At 41.6% G+C, this 16960-nt stretch overlaps 2 protein-coding genes across 2 annotated transcripts; one reads left to right on the top strand and one right to left on the bottom strand.

Annotated features, from left to right (window-relative positions):
* The first annotated feature begins 2494 nt into the window (after positions 1-2494).
* acer1 (alkaline ceramidase 1) lies at positions 2495-8182 on the top strand. The gene is made up of 7 exons (XM_084067170.1): positions 2495-2598; positions 4636-4748; positions 5041-5155; positions 5293-5431; positions 6074-6211; positions 6320-6457; positions 6560-8182. Exons 1-7 carry the CDS (start codon positions 2592-2594, stop codon positions 6735-6737), a joined length of 828 nt encoding a protein of 275 aa, XP_083923296.1. The 5' UTR covers positions 2495-2591; the 3' UTR covers positions 6738-8182.
* A 2229-nt stretch (positions 8183-10411) lies between these two features.
* Positions 10412-12304, bottom strand: LOC311051515 (transcription factor IIIB 90 kDa subunit-like; the record flags this gene model as incomplete). The annotated part of the gene is made up of 1 exon (XM_084066094.1): positions 10412-12304. The coding sequence occupies one exon, from the start codon at positions 12302-12304 to the stop codon at positions 10412-10414; it is 1893 nt and encodes a 630-aa protein (XP_083922220.1).
* Positions 12305-16960: the final 4656 nt, after the last annotated feature.

Genomic DNA, 16960 nt, shown 5'->3' with positions numbered 1-16960 from the left:
ATGATTATTTTGGGGGGTCACGGCCTGAAAAGGTTGAGAACCCTATAGGCTACACTAAAATGCTGCAGACAAAAGTTTACATAACAAGAATACATGCCAAAGTAGCCTAATGGAATTCAGACTGATACTAGGGAGGTTCACCATGCAGCCACATCCACCTGTCAGGTGCTCTAGAATGAGCAATGAGGTCATGTTCTCTCCAGTGGTGTAAAGTAACTAAGTATATTTACTCAAGTACTGTACTTTAGTAGGCCTACAATATTGAGGTGCTTTTACTTTACTGGAGTATTTCCAGTTTTCTTTTACTTCTACTCCACTGCAGAGGCACACTCAGAGGCATATCCTACTTTTACTCCACTACAATTATTTGAAACCTTTAGTTACTAGTTACTTTGTATATTTTGATTATTATTACAAAACATACATTACCCACTTCAGCCCTATATACATTTCGGCCATTTGAAAATAGCAGATCTACAAGCTCACAATGCCTTGCCTTTACAACAACAAAAAACAGAGTATTTCTACATTGCAGTATTGATACTTTTACTTCAGTAAAAAATGTCAGTACTTTTTGCATTTGCATGCATTTACCATTGTTGGCATCCCTCTGATTGTCTTGCGCTTCTTCTGCAGGCCTTTTGTGCCAGAGGAGTTGTTGACAGTTTCACTGCAGTGCTGCTGAGAGAGAAAATTAACAAAACGGGTTCGGAGACCAAAACAAAACTGTCAAGTTTCAACAATTTAGCCTACAACGCCTGCAAAAGTTTGCTCATTGAAATAACCAACTGAATAAGTAGAGCCCATTTCTTGTCAATATTGACACTATTTTTTCATGGACTGTCATATATGCCTATATGGCCTATACAGTAATACAGGCCTACAAGGCCTATTGAAACGCTTATGTGTGAAACTACAAGTAATAAAGTGATTGAGTTTTGGCTAATTCGTTTTATTTTAGGCACATTTTATTAGCTATTGTTATTATGATTATTTATCTAGGCTATTATTTGAAATTGCTTTTTTTCCCCTCACAATTAATAAGCTATTCTGTTCCACTGACAAATCACACCCTTAACTAGCTTAAATAACACTAATAATCCATAAAGTCTAAAATATACTGAATAGTTACAAAGTACATGTATAGCCTACAGTGGGCTACTGAACATCTAGACATACATGGGCTTCCAGTTTCAACGAGTAGGCTCGTGAAATTTACACGGGGTTACTTTCTAGAACACATGAATAATAGCGCAGAATGAGAAACACTAGCCCTGGTCCAGAGCGTTAGTGAGTTCTCTCTCTCTCTCTCTAACGCTCTGCCAGTCGCGCTGCTCTGCTCATAGACCGAAATTTCCACTTCCGTGCGAGGTCTCCGTTTTTAGTAAACAATAAACAAAACAAATTTTCTACTCACCAAAAAAAAGGCTGTTTTGAGTTGTTGAAAGTCTATTTGCCAGGGCGGGAAGCCTCTCAGCACCCCACCTTCTCTGTATAATACACTTTTTGGGCAGAAAATAAAATATGTCTGCCAAATGGAAATAATTGTATTTACTCCACTGCGCCCTCTACAAATCTGGTCAATATAAATTACCGTTGACCAGATCTGTAGAGGGCGCAGTGGACTAAATAACATATTTTATTTTCTGCCCAAAAAGTGTATTATACAGAGAAGGTGGGGTCCTGAGAGGCTTCCCACCCTGGAGAATAGACTTTCAACAACACAAAGAAGCCTTTTTTTTGGTGAGTAGCAAAATAGTTTTGTTTATTTTTTACTAAAGACGGAAACCTCGCACGGCAGTGGAATTTTCGGTCAATGAGCAGAGCAGCGCGGCTTGCAGGGCGTTAATAGAGAGAACTGACTAACGCTCTGGACCAGGGCTAGGGAAACACGTGGGCTCAGTACGATTGGTTCCCAACGCCATCAGTCAGAGGCAATGCCTCCCTGATGCGCCCATGGTACCGAAAAAGAGGCACAGAGGGATTAATGTATAGATAGGTTTGGTCGATACCTCTTTCGAAACGCGTGGGACCGGAGCGGTAGCCTACGCGTACAGAGGGAGGCATGATGGGAGATATAGAGGTTCCCTCCTATCCTTTCACTGGTCGCCTTGATGAGGATACTGCATTTTGAAAGGGGGGGGGGGGGGGGGGATAGAATAAATCATAACCGTATACGTTTAATAGGCCTATTCATTGCGTGCCATATATGCTTTTTTTTTTTTTTTTTACATTCACTCTGCATACTAGCGCGTTAAATACCTCTGACCGTCCATCCATCCATGCACTAGGGCGGCTACTTCAGTCAGTGGTATTAAATCAATCTCCGCCCTGATTGAATGCCTGTTTGACAGGAATGCATTATATTCATCTGATATGATTCATTAGTACTTGTCACAACGGGGCGTGATGTCACAGCAGCTGCATGTTGAACCCGCGCAGCAGGATCGGGGACATTTCTTCGCTCCTCCTCCCATAAAATCCACCTGTTGTGTGTCTCCTCCTGGAGCTGGAGGGAGCAGTAGGCCTACACTCATTGGGACAGCAGCAGTAGGCATCCTACACAGTACAGCAGAAGCAGCAGCAGCAGCATGGGAGGTAAGCTCAGCCCTTCTATCTCTGATCTTCATATAATATAGTGGTTCTCAACCTGTGGGTCGGGACCCCCAGAGGGGGGTTTTAGGGGGGTCCACCAGATGACATTGAGGTGACAATTTAAGGAATTGTAATACCTTTTTATTACCCCAAAAACTATACAAAGAAAAAGACCATTAGTTCATCAAAAGTAATCAACAAACTATACAATAAAGTTCAAATTATGATTTTTTTGGGGTCACGTCCTGAAAAGGTTGAGATTGAGAACCACTGATAATACAGCATTACCAGTGGCGGAACAACTGAAAGCCGGGCCGGGAGGCAGAGCACAGTGATCAGGCCCCCCCCCCGTGCCACCACGCACGCGCGCGCAGCGCGCGTGCACGGGTGCACGGGTGCGTGGGTGCACGTGGGTGCACGGGTTTTGCGGGTTTGGGTCGGGTCGGGTCACCTTTTGGGGGGCTTTTTGTCACTTTATTTCGGTTTTAGGGTTAGGATAGGGTTAGGTTAGGGTTATGTTGTTGCTTTAATTAAATGAGAGGCGGAGAGGCGCCGCGGAGAGGTCGCGGCCCCGGCCCGGTCGCGGCGACCGGGTCGGGGCCGCGACCCTGGAGGGCCCGGCGGCCGGGCCCTCCAGGGTCGCGGGCCGGGAGGCGGCCGCCTCCCTTGCCTCCCCGGACGCTCCGCCACTGAGCATTACAGCCATTGTGTTTAGTTTTGTTTGTTGTTTTAGTTTCTTCAAAGTAACATGTTGCATTTCTGTGAATCTGATGAATTTATGTGTAAAGTTTTAACATGTCACACAAACAAATTTCACCATGCCCTTGTGTCACTTAAAAATGATGAACAATAATACATTATGGTTCACCATACAACTATTTTCGAGGAAGAAGCCTATATACACAGACAATTTACATCACCAATTCTCTGGAACATGCAGTGTTGTGTGCTCTAGTCTGTAGCCCTCAGACTATAGGCTACACAATAGAGCATAGAAGGCTCTGTGGTTGTGAAACCATTAACTAAACAGATGATCAGCTGAATTGCCATGTGTGTCACTGCAATAAGAATTTCTAAAGAAAAACAATTGAATCCTGTTAGATTTCCGCTTAAAATAACTAGAGAACCCATATTTACACTCCAGTGTAAATACAACTCACAAGGATTGGAAACTGATTTCACCATTTCATCTGTGGAGGAATAAGAACTATGGTTCCATTGGTAGTTACACTGGTGTTTAAACGTGGGCCTTGATAAGACCCTCCTGGATTTGCTTATCTCCTCAGCTAGGAAGAGAATGAACCGTTGGTTATATTGTGCACCTCACGTTGTTATACTCTGTACATTTATGAAATTCACCATGCCGTATGTGTGTCGGTGTGTGCGCCTGTGGTCTGTGTCTAAATTAACAGAAGTCAGTTCATCTAAAAAGCTCTTCATCCACACATTCAATCACTTGTGTAGTTAGGGATAAGAAATAGCCTCAGGTCGTACTCGAACCCGTGCCAGTTGCAGGAAGGACTGTAGCCTTATTTATGTTATTACAAGGTGGAGTTCCTCTAGTTAGGGATTTCTAGCAGAAATACGGTGATAATGATATTAAACTCTCTCACTCTCTCTCTCTCTTTGATTGATTGATTGAATAATTTATTAGTCTGAAATGTAATCAGCACGAGGTACAGTCAGACATTTAGGCTAAAAGGATAACACAAAAAAGTCCATTGTGGTCCTATTTCTTTTTAGGCTTTTCTGCCTTTATTAATAGGATAGTAGGCTGACAGGAAATGGGGAGTGACATGCAGCAAAGGCCATCTGGATTGTGGTATTAAAGGCCCATTGTGATCCTATTTCTGAAAAAAACAATTGAATCCATATGTTAGATTTCATCTTAAAAAACTAGAGAACTTATCTCAACTTACACCTTAAATAAATAAACAAATGTCTTGAGTGATTTAAGATAGGGCACCGAGCCCATATTTACACTCTCTCTTTCTCTCTCTCTCTCTTTTCTGTCTCGCTATCTACCTGTCTCTCTTCTAGGGTTCTACTCAAGTGAAAGGATGACCGGCGTGTTCTCTTACGAAAGTTCAGAGGTGGACTGGTGTGAAGATAACTACAGGCACTCTGAACATGTAGTGGAGTACTTTAACACAGTAAGCCTGCTTTCACTCTACTGTGTTTGCATCCTTACGAGTAAACATTCATTTCTTTGACAAGTAATATGTTGATATGATACTTTTTAGAGTCATGTAGGCCTACTTGAAGGTACTTGCTTGAAGAGACACTTAACTTTCTAAGAAAACAATTAATACACACAACACATTTATGACATATGTTATACAGTACAGTACATTAAAAGCTGACTGACTGATTGATTGATTGATTGATTGATTGATTGATTGATTGATTGACTGACTCAATGAATTATTTTTTGTCTCTGTTTAGATGAGCAGCTTGTTTTTCTTCATCGTGTCTCCTATCATGCTCTACCTGCTGCATCCGTATGCCAAGGAGAGGAACCTGGCAATCCATCTGGTCTGGGTCATGATGATATTTGTAGGTCAGTCCCCCATTTCTCTCTTGCTCTCTCTGTTATGTGTCTAACTTATTTTAACCATTCTCTAAAGTTTGATAGCCTCCATGATATATCATCATTATAATACTTCAATTAATGGGCAATCTTACTTCCACCTTTAGGGCTCTTCTCGGCCTACTTCCACATGACATTGAGTTTTATGGGCCAGATGCTGGATGAGCTGTCCATTTTGTGGGTGCTGGCTGTAGGATATGCCCTGTGGTTCCCCCGTAGGCTCTTCCCTTCTTTTGTCAAGGACAGGTGAAGTAACCATGTTAAAATAACCCCCCCCCCCCCCCCCCACGCACGCACGCACGCACGCACGCACGCACGCACGCACGCACGCACGCACGCACGCACGCACGCACGCACGCACGCACGCACGCACGCACGCACGCACGCACACACACACACACACACACACACACACACACACACACACACACACACACACACACACACACACACACACACACACCAATAATCCTTTAATAAAGCAAAAGACAGTGTTAGGATCTTTTTACAAGCCACACCAAACCTAAGCTGTGCAGACCTGGGTACCTGCCTGACAACCAAGGCTGAAGTTATTGTCTCAGAGACATTATATAGTAAGTGCTGCTGTCCACCTGCCAGTGACAGAGAGGAGCTCCTTATAGTTTGAGGAAAGGATTGCACACTAAACCCTGTGTAAATATTTAACCATCAAGTAGGAAAAGATGGATGAAAGTTTGATGCGAATATGAGAGTAATTCCTCTAAATTAAATAATAGCCTTGGTTCAATAACTTTTTTTCCTTTTTCAACAATGAGAGCCTTATTGAAGTTCAGTTTGTTCTCCATATCCTTTTGCACCATTATATCCATGCATTCATCTCTCCCTCTTTCTCTGTCTGTTCAACCACAGGGCTACCTTCTCGAGACTGGTCCTCTGGATTACAGTTGTCACCACAGTGTCGTCGTTTGTCAAACCTACGGCCAATGCTTACGTTCTAAATTGCTTTGGCCTCCACTTGCTGTACTCACTATGCATTGAGATGAGACGGTATGGACAGCTATAGTATCACCAGAACTCATTTTAATATTTGTGTCTGTGTTCATAATAACCTCCTCTTCTCACCCCTTTGTCTCCGTTTATCTGTCTGTCCTTCAGCTGTACTGACCAGAAGGCTGTTCAGCTGGCCAAGCTGTCAGTGGGTCTGTGGGTGCTGGCCATCTCCTGCTGGATTAGTGACCGTTTTGCCTGCAGCTTTTGGCAGAGACTAAACTTTTGCTACTTGCATGGTTTCTGGTAAGTCCAGCCTGGGTTAGTTTGGTTTAGCTCTACATCTATGCCAAAAATAATAAGCCTTTCTTAAGGCATTCATGCCTTCTTCATCTATGTACCCAACAGGCACATTTTCATCGTGATGGCTGTGGCTTACGGCAGTACCTTGATAGCCTACCTGGATGCCAACTCTGAGATCCCCTATTCACTCCCTGGACTACAGTACTGGCCTTGTGACAAGTGGGCCATTGGATTGCCTCATATTGTACTGAAAGGCACGACCAAGACACAGAAATGCTGCTAAAGACTTTTAATTAATATCTAATTGATTACTTGATTACTCTGGGGACCCATAGTTTCTTACTTTTATTTTTAAATCGTGTCATTTTACACAGTATATTCAAGATTCAGAATATATGACAACTGTGGAAAACATGATTTGTTTGAGAGTTTGAGTCCTCAGCTTCTAAAGTCTGCTTGCCACTCTTAAACAACTACAAACACCTGTGAGTCCCTTGGGAGCTGAGAGAATTTACAACTAAGAATTTTCATACATAGAAGCTGAGTATTTTAAGTTGGAAATAGTTTCTCAAGAACGAAACATTGAGTGTAGGTACACTTAATTACAGTGTTGACAATGAAACAAATTGTGAGTATGAGTAAATTACTGTGTGTGCCAGTGGCGTGCACAGACATTTTGAGGGGCAGGTGCTCAAGTAAAAAAAAAAAGGGCACCTTGCGCGGCGAAGAAAATTGCAATGCACATTTTGGGGAATTGTTAATATATTAGAAGCTTTTAATCCAGAATTGATCGGTGTCACCATGGGCTACATACTGTAAAATTAAGGGAAAAAAAGAAAAGGGCACTTCTGGTCAAGAGGGCAAAGGGCAGGTGCACCACCTGCCCTTTGCCTGGAGTCTATCTGTGCACGTCCCTGGTTGTGTGTATGCGTGCACGTGTGCTTGAGAGTGGAAATGTGTGGCTTTAGAATTTTATACAAATGAATGATATGCCATTTCCTGTTTTTGAGATGTGAATGCAAATTGTATTTTGTACATTTATTTAATTTTCACTATGATAAAATTATAATTTCTTAAGCACTGAATAGTAACAACATTCTTAAAAATACAACCTTTTGAATGGCGAGCTACTATGAAAGTTATTTTGATGTCATCAGGGTAACATACCTCAAAAGTGTGGTTTTGGAGTCTTATATACACTGTCATTAGAAACCAGCTAATATTGTGAAGTGTGTAATGAAACCTGGGACAAGCTTTTGTGTAACACTGAACAGAGCCTTTTACTGGTCCCCTTGTACTGTAAGCTTGGATTATTTTGTATTGTTCTTAATGAACTTTTAATGCATGTTATTTAACAATCTCTTCCATTAAGGAAAGGATTCCAAATAAGCCCATTGGCTTCTTCATTTTCTTGACACAATATTTTTTTATATGTATGTTTCCTTTTTTATATTCAGTGTGCTAATCAATTGAACTAGATCTTGTCCTGGATGTACTGTATGCAGTATGAAGTACCTAAATGACATAATCTTGTATTGAGGACATTTGTGTTTTCAGTTTTGTCCCTTGATCTGGGATATAACCACAAAGTATAGGCCCTATGCATTGACCAAGCCATTTTGTGGCTGACCACTGTGTAGGCCTACTTGCAACAATAGCCGAAGGTCCATTCATTTTGGTCTGGATTGCTTAAAATGTATTATTGTTTATAAAGTTATTTTGTTATTTCACCTTTTGCGTTTATTGGTGTTTTGAGAGTATTCAGGAACGTTGTGCTGGGGCACAGTAATACTACAATAGATGCTTCACACAAAGACGTGCATTTATTCTGTGGACGGGAAATTACAACAGTGGCCTCTTGTGGCGGGTCAATAAATGTAGTTGAAATTATTGAAAGAGAGTTCATTTTATTATTATTACTGTTATTGTTATTTTTTAAAAGAAAGCAATTAGCATTCATATATAACAGGGAGACATACCTGTAATGTCAGGCAGTCAAGTAAATTAAATTAAATGTTTTGTTATTTAATTCAGTATATGACAACTTTTCTAATGGGGACAAATAAAGCAATCATCACTGCACTATGTGGGAAAGTAAACCTGATCACACAGGGGGAGCAGGGACAGAAGACGGTATCAAAATGCCACTGTAAATAAACAACCATGAAGCCAGAGGATCATGGTAACGTTAGACTGCCATGTCTTTATCTTTTAAATGTTTTGAGTTTAAAGACAACTTTGTATTTGGTGAGCAATGAGTGTAGGCCTAAGCTGTGCTCAACTGCAACTGCTGCTTAACAAGAGAGTGTTAAAATTACAACTCCTTTGTAGCTTGTCATTCAGCTGAATTCTGCATGGCTTACATTAGCCTACATACACGCATAGCCTGTTGCTGTCCAGCGGCGGTGGTGCTGAAGCATTCGTTAATCGATACATGTAGTCTGTTTTCTTTTTGTTGTGTCCTTCAGAACAAGCTCAATAAGTGTCAGTGTGTGCTGATGGCAGGATATCAGATTTTACAGTAGGCTAGTGCATTTAAAAAATATTTTATCAGGGGGGACCCTCAAGAGTGCTTCACCCCTGTCTAGCTACTCTCCTGCATATACAAAACCTGCAATAAACAAGATCATATATCACAACAATACCCTAAGCTTCACATTATCTCATTCTCTTAATGACTCACTTTCGTTTTTTATCATAGAGACAAGATCTTAGTGCCATGCATTTCAATGGTTCCCAAACCTTTTGACACTGTTCGTTTAGGTTTATTTCTTAGCACAACACTCAAAATACATAGCCTACATAAAGAAATAACTGGACACAGATTTTGCTTTTAAATAACAGTAGAGTTGACTGATTAGAGTGCAAACACATAGTTAAAATGAAGTTGTCATTTTCATTTAAGCTAAATTTGCATTCCATTGATTCAGTTTTATTTGAGTCACACGCAAAAGGTTTGCATATTATGACATGCCCAGAATAGGGACTCTGGTTCATCTGCTGTAGTGTTGTTGGTTAAATTGGACTGCCACCATATTCCTCCTGTATCATGTGGATGTAAAGTAGGTTACTAAGATGATAACTGCATAAAGTATATAAACGATTTGCTTAATTTAATTTTAATAGTTGGCTGTGTCAACTTGCAACTTGTTAGGCTATTCAAAACCAATCAATAAAAATGATTTCCCCCTACTTGAGAGCTATGGTGCTTTACCAGTTAAACTTCTCCCCACCTGATAAGACAAGGATTTCTGATTTGGTTGCACTTGCATGTGGTTTGAGGCTGAACTTGCATATTATGACATTCCCAGAATAGGGACTCGTGTTCCTCCTGTGTCATGGGGAGGGGCAGAGGTTTATTAGCAGATTTTTTTGTTGTACTATAATTAATAAATAATAAGACATGTTTTATCGTTATTGTAGCTTTTATCAATTTAATCTCAGTCTATCTCCACTTCAAGCTATGCTATACATTACACCCTGCTCAGCACATTAGAAGACAAACATTTAAGAGCAGGGAGATATACATCTATAACAAACCAACCCCCTCATGGGTAAAACAGAACCCTTAGGGAAAGCAGAGCCTACTGGTGGTGGTGGGAGCAAACAAAGCGCATACAACAAACATCCAGTCGCAGCACTGAAAGCAGGAGGACAATGAATCAGGTGAGCTTAAGAGGACCGCCAATTTGGTCAGCTGCTTGACACGTCACATACAATATACATCACCCACATGGTGCTGCACGTGCGAGTAAACCTCTCGAGTGGAGAGGTCTCTCTGCCTGAACTAGCTCGCAAGCTATACGTATCATTTTGTTCTGTTCAGTTCTCTCCTGTTGTGGTTGAGCTTAGTTGTTCTGTTATATTGGCCTTTTTTGTTAAGGGCCCAGAAATATTGTTAAGTATTTGTGATACTCTTCTGTTTGGTAAATAGAGAATAACACACTTTAACAATTTTCAACAAAACCTCTTGTGTCTCTCTGGTCTATCAGCTCGGTTCCTCACATATGGTAGCATCGTTGGGATGAGAGGGTGGAATCTCTTTCCCATCTTTCCAGTGGAAGCTGCCAGTCCCAGAACGTTTGTGTCATTCAGGTTCATCTGCTGGTGCGAGGGCCTTCTCTGACTTACACCTTCACACATGCCTCGTGCTCTGGGGGAAGAGGATGGAGGGGGAGAGGAAGTCTTCATGCCCAGGTCTCTGATAACATCATAGTTGATTTTACTGGAGATATTCTTGTGTTCCAACATCTTCTGTATGGCTTCACCTGCTGTGCTGTTCTCAGTCAACTGAGCTCTACGAGAAACACTCTTCTTCTTCTCTTTATATGTCCCCTGCTCCTTCTCTTTACTGATCTTATGTTCTTTTTCTCTCTGTTCTCTCAGATAATCTTCATTCTGTTTCATCCAAAGAGCTGTTTTATTCTCAATCTCTTTGTCATTCAGAATGTACTTGTCAATGTCCTGGTCATCAATTCCATCCAGGTCCAGCTCTCCATTCTCTGATCTGTCATCATCGGTCTCAGTGTCTTCAGTCAGTGGTTGTACTGGGAGTTGTATTGGGAGCTGTAGAGGAACATGTCCCTGTATGGAGGCCAGTGGAGGGGGAGGAGAGACGGTCTCCTGTTCTCCATCCTCTTGTCCATCATTCTGTCCGTCCTCTTGATCCTGGAGGATGTGACACAGGAAGTCCTGGGTCAGGTGATTGGTGGCAGCATGTAGTTCCTCCTCCTCGCCCTCCTGCTGCTCCAAGTGGTTAGAGGCCATGGAGAGGTTCTCTTCATCCCCGGTGTCTATTTCCTTGGCAAAAGTAGCGTAAATCCCTCTGAGTTTGGGTTGGCTGTTTTCTAGTTCTGTTTCTATCTCCTCTTTATATGTGGTGAACTCCTCTTGGACTTGATCCAGATGCTTGACCAATTCCTGTTCCAGCTGGAGGATCTTGGTTTTCTGTTGACTGGCTATAAATGAGGGCGGGTCACATTCCTGTTCCAGTTCCAGATCGACGTGCATGAACTCTCCGATGGTAAGCTGACTGGTGGGTGTGTCCTCAAACTCTGTCAGCCTCTTCCTGAGTGTTGCATGGCAGACCTTCACCACTCCAATTACATCCTTTACCGTACGACGAAACTCATGCATCCTGGCAGCTACCAGAAGAGCTGCTCCACAGAGGCCGGATGGTCGTCTTCCTGTGTGCATCCAGTCTCTTTTCATTCTTTGCAGGAGTCTCAGTGCTGTCATGGAAACCAGGAAGGTTTTCTCCCCAAACCCCAACATGTGAGCAAAACGAGGAACATAGAGGCAAGGATCTATAGCAGGGGTGTTGATACACAGCTCTCTGGCCACTAGGTTGAAGGTCCTTCCCAGAATGTAAACATTGACCTGTAGAATGTCACTGAGATCAAGAAGCATGTGGGGAGTTCCTTCAGTCCTGCAGACCAAATATAGACAGGCAGCGATGATGTGTGTTATCCTTCGTCCCCTGGTCAGATGTTTACTGACGACCATTTTGAAGTAGTTAAAGGCCATATCCAGACGGCACTGATTGAACTGGAGCTGACTGCCGAGCTGTAATATCTGACGCCTCCCATTCTGTAATGTCTGGGTTCGCGAGTCTTTGCCGATGCTGTTGTAGTAACCAGTTCCTAGAGCTGGAGTCTTCTCTGGATCGTCTGCAGAGACAAACCGTCCCACGGCAGCAGCGATCCCACCAGTGCCTTCAACAAATTGGACTGTTGACACAATTATGTTGTTCTCCAGAACAGAACCACAGCTGGTACACACAGTATTCCCATTCGCCTCATCCGATTCGATGTCAGAAGATCCACAGTTTTTACACACCTGAGACATCATGGTTAAATTAATCAATTGGCTATACTAATGCAGACCCACAAGTCGGGGGTGACAGACGTCATTCGTGACCAGTACCTTTGAGAGTTATAAGACTTATTATAAGAGTTCTTCGAGGCCAGTCTATGATTCCAGTCATCTGTGACATCAGTACTATGACATCTGACATCAGACATCTCCATATTTGGGCACATTGGGCAAGTATTTGGAAGGCTGATGCCTAGGATGACATCATCAATATGATTTCAGACATCTCCATATTTGGGCACAGACGTACGCCTCAAGCTACATCTGATGACAACATTGGTTACAACATTGGTTCTGGCCAATAAGACTTATCTAACTATTTTTACACTCGACCCTGTATTTCCTTGGATGTGTTGTTGTGAAAAGTAAAATTTAGGAACTATTTTCTATTTTACAGAAGAGTAGTCAAGGATTTCATAGTTTGATGCATCGTGGAATTTATTCTACATAAGGTTGAGAACATGTTGATATAAGTCAATACAGAGACCAGCATTTTAAGGGTAACCAATATGAACAGGGTCGTACAGACTGGGATGCCGGATTTAAAGAGGGACGGCAGTATGGCCGTGGCAGGTCTGGTGGACAGGTAAGAGATGAGTACCGACAGGACTGCAACCCAGCCAGAGGAGGCTATGGTAAACTAGCTCAGCATCACAGAGTCCCTGAGGCACGCAGCAGCTTTTAAACACCAGAGCAAGTCTACTTGGACAGAAAGAAAGCCCAGCCCTGCATTCATCAGATCTCCAACCATGTTGCAGGACTTTTGCCTGGCCTAAAGCTTGGTCCATTCCGACATCCGAAAGGGAGGCAATATCTTACAATAAATGCACAAAATCACTGTACATATGTCCGCCCGTCTGTAGTTCACACATCTCGAGAACCGCCCGACGGTTAGGCGGTTGTCGAGGACCACCGATCCAACTGATACTCCCATATATAGGCCTAGGCATATATGGAGATCCAGTTTTGTAAAACCACAGATCCGCCCGCGCTGACCGACTTCAAACTTGGCTCGCACATCGACCAGGACTTGAGGGAGTGCGGTGCCCGGCTTCGAGTCCTTTTGATAGGTGACCGATCCGATCGATATGCCCATATATAGGCATAAATGGAGATCCAGTTGTCCAGAACCATAAATCTAACCGATATGCCCATATATGGGCATACCCATCTATGGGCCTATATTGATGACTGGGAATCTCCATATATGGGCGTAAACAGGCAGACAGACAGATACAGAGATCTCCATATATGGGTACAAAATGAACACAGACAGGCACAACTGGTACAAGATTTCTCTTTTAGGTATTGAGCTAAAAAGTTTGGGAAACACTGGTTTACACCATTGTACAGAGTCAAACATTATTGCTACAACAGCCTAATGTTTTTTTTAGATGTCAGAGTAACCCTCTAGATATCAGCAATTCCCTAAGAGATAAAAAGGTTCAGTGACAAATATTGAGCCGGTTTTTATGTAGCCTACTTCTGTCAAAGATCAAGGATAATGCCATCTGACAAAATTAACTTGTTTTGTAGCCTCTCTCTGTTCATGTCTATTACATTGTTTTTAAATGGTTTAAGGAGTGAAGAAAAGCATGCAGTTATCTCTTATTAGTTATCTCAATCTGCGTATACATTATTTTTTTGTTAAACTGATTTATATACAAATATGGTCATATATATGCATGTTTTGTCAATACAAACATCAATCAATCAATCAATCAATCAATCAATCAATCAATCAATCAATCAATCAATCAATCAATCAATCAATCAATCAATCAATCATCCTTACTATTAGGAGCAGTGCTCGGGATACAATAGATCCTGCAATAGATCCTTCACTCAAAGATGTGCACATTTACTTTGTGACGGGTTGTCACGACCTGGCTCAAAGGCGGACAAATTGGAGACCACACATGACTCTTAGAAACAAGAATAAGAAATTTTAGAATAAGAAAAATAGGTAACTTAATTCTCACATTTTATTAAGTAGGCCTACATGAACGTAACAAAATATGCAATCAGTAAATCAGTGGTGTATGTAAGTGTATGAATGTGTGAGAAAACAAAAACCCAAATCAACCAAAGCAAGGCCCAAACAACCAAACCAACCAAGGAGGAGAGACAGAATGAAGGCTCAGGCTCCAATATAATACAGTAGAAGGTGAGTAATCCCCCACCCAGGTGTCCAGGATTCCCCAATAATGATAGCCTGATTATCATACTGAAGCATGTTATGGTCTGGAGCCACGCTACAATAATGAGGCTCTCCCCAGATGAGCCGGAAACCATAGAAAAAGAACAGGCCATTGGTCTGAAGGACCAAGGGGCCATCACAACTTGAAATTACAACAGTGACCTCTTGTGGGATAATAAATGTAGTTGAAATTATTCAAAGACGGGTCATTTTTTTATTTTTAAATGAGATGAATACAATTAATGATGTCCTTTAAGTCAGTAGGACAACTCCTAGAAGTGGTTTTCAACGTGGGGTCTGGGGACCCCCAGGGCTCCTCGAAGGGGCTCCAGGGAGTCCCCAGCAAAATGTGTTTGTATACCAGATCAGAATGCTTGAATGTTTGTAAACAAACAGGTATGTCCAGGTAGAATGTCTATGGACGTTTTCACAATGTACTGTAAAATAAAGTGTCCAGAACATTAGCTATGTCTAGTTTATTAAACTGTGGATATTTATATCACAATAATATATTTATAATAGTCAATACGTGTCCTGTTCTTCCAGAAATAAGGTTAATGAATAATACTGCTACAATGCGACACTGCCTGCTTTATCTACCCGGAAATACGTTTTTGGTTGTGGTGAAATTGCATCAAAATCAGGTTAACAACTATTTGAAAATAGTCGATCTACAAGCTAACAATGCATCGCGATTCGCTGTGAGCCATATCTGCTATTTTCTAAAAGATCTTGAACAAATACAGATTTTTTAAAATATATGTTTTGAAACATTTTAACAACACAAATCTTGTATGGGGGTCTCTGGCACAAAAATGTAATATTTCAACTGACTCACCTTTTTGGTTACTTAATACATTTGTAAAAGATTAGTTTATCATTTTTACATGGATGTTTGATTAATTTGCATAGGTTTAAACGTTTTTCAAACACTCCGTTGTAACGTAGCTATGGTTTTAATATATGTCAAGTGTTTAGGAAATGGATTCGCTCTATGTATTCCATCTCTGCTTACAAAAGGAGGATTTAAAGGTTGATGTCTCAATGCAGTGAGGGCACGTGTGACAGCCAGGTGGAACCTCCTTTAGAAGGACGGGACTGTGTGTGGGATATTGGTAGAAGCTGAGTGAGAGGGTTGTGACCTTCTAATCTCACATCAAAGTCTCAGCACTGACTGCAATGGGCCCTCACTTCTTCTCTCTCTATATAAAAGATTATAGACATTTGCAGTTAGAAAGGCACGCTGCTTTCTTTTGAGTCGAGAGCAGACATTTTAAACAGAGACAGAGTAAAGCCTAATTTATACTTTGCCGTATGACTGTGTGGCGAAAGTAACTGATAGCTTAGTGTTAAACGTGAAGCCACAAGGTGTAAAGTAAACGTAAACTGATTTTGACTGCCTATCAGGTATGGTTTAAGACCAAGGAGGCCACCTGTTATCTTTTCGGGCCTCCAACACGACCACACACTACCCAGAGCGGGCAGTCAGGTGGGCACAAAAACACACTATTCGAGTTGTATGGCATGTGTGGGTCAAGAAAACACCTGTAGACATTTTATCATAGAGGATTTACATCCTACAGTCTATAACCTATAGTATTTATATTCGATTTTTGCATGTAAAACAAATTGAATAAAAATAAATAGATAATAATACTCCTGTTATAGTCAGACAGCAAGAAGAGACTTGTAGGATGATAGGATATTTTAGTGATAACCTATAGTTAAATATACTGTATAATTAATGTAAATATATATTTAACTTTAGGGTATAATGTCGATGGGCTTCATGGGCCAGGGCCCCTGGTAGACAAAGGCCCCTGGGTACTGGCTCATTAGCCCGGTCCATAATCCGTCCATGCTGCAGTAGTGAGATGAACAGATTTTAGATTGATGTAAATCTTTTGGGATTATAATAGGATCCAGAGCTGTACAATAACAAAATGTGGCTATGTTGAATCATATACGAACATGTCACATAATATTGCTGTATGAATAAACTGAAATAAGATGTTTTTTTTTACATATAGACAATAAATAAAATAATTCTGTATAAGGTTTTATATGCTGCTGAAATAGGCTAAGCCAATATGATTTACTCATCGTTTATTGGTGTTTTTTGTTATGAAATGGTAATGGTTGGGAACCCCACACTGATTAATCAATTAGCAGGCATTATGTGCATTTTACAATTGAAAATGAGCCGTGGCCATTGGGAGAAGCTCTCTGCCACTCGAGAAAGCCGTAAGAAAACGCTTCAATTGTATTTGCAGCCCAAAGCGTTTCCCCGCCCCTCGAGAGCTCTGGTTGGTGCTCTCCCCGGCGGCTTAAACCTCTCGCCGTGTGATTGGACGAGGAGGCTTTCTGTTTTGGTCTCATGCCAGCAGCCGTCTGGAAGGGGAGGGGCGGTGCCGTCTGGCTTCCGGTTTGAG

This window comes from Gymnoscopelus microlampas (assembly GCF_963454915.1).
Source record: "Gymnoscopelus microlampas genome assembly, chromosome: 9".
In the NCBI taxonomy this organism is placed as follows: Eukaryota; Metazoa; Chordata; class Actinopteri; order Myctophiformes; family Myctophidae; genus Gymnoscopelus; species Gymnoscopelus microlampas.
This window is presented reverse-complemented; position numbering and strand designations above follow the sequence as displayed.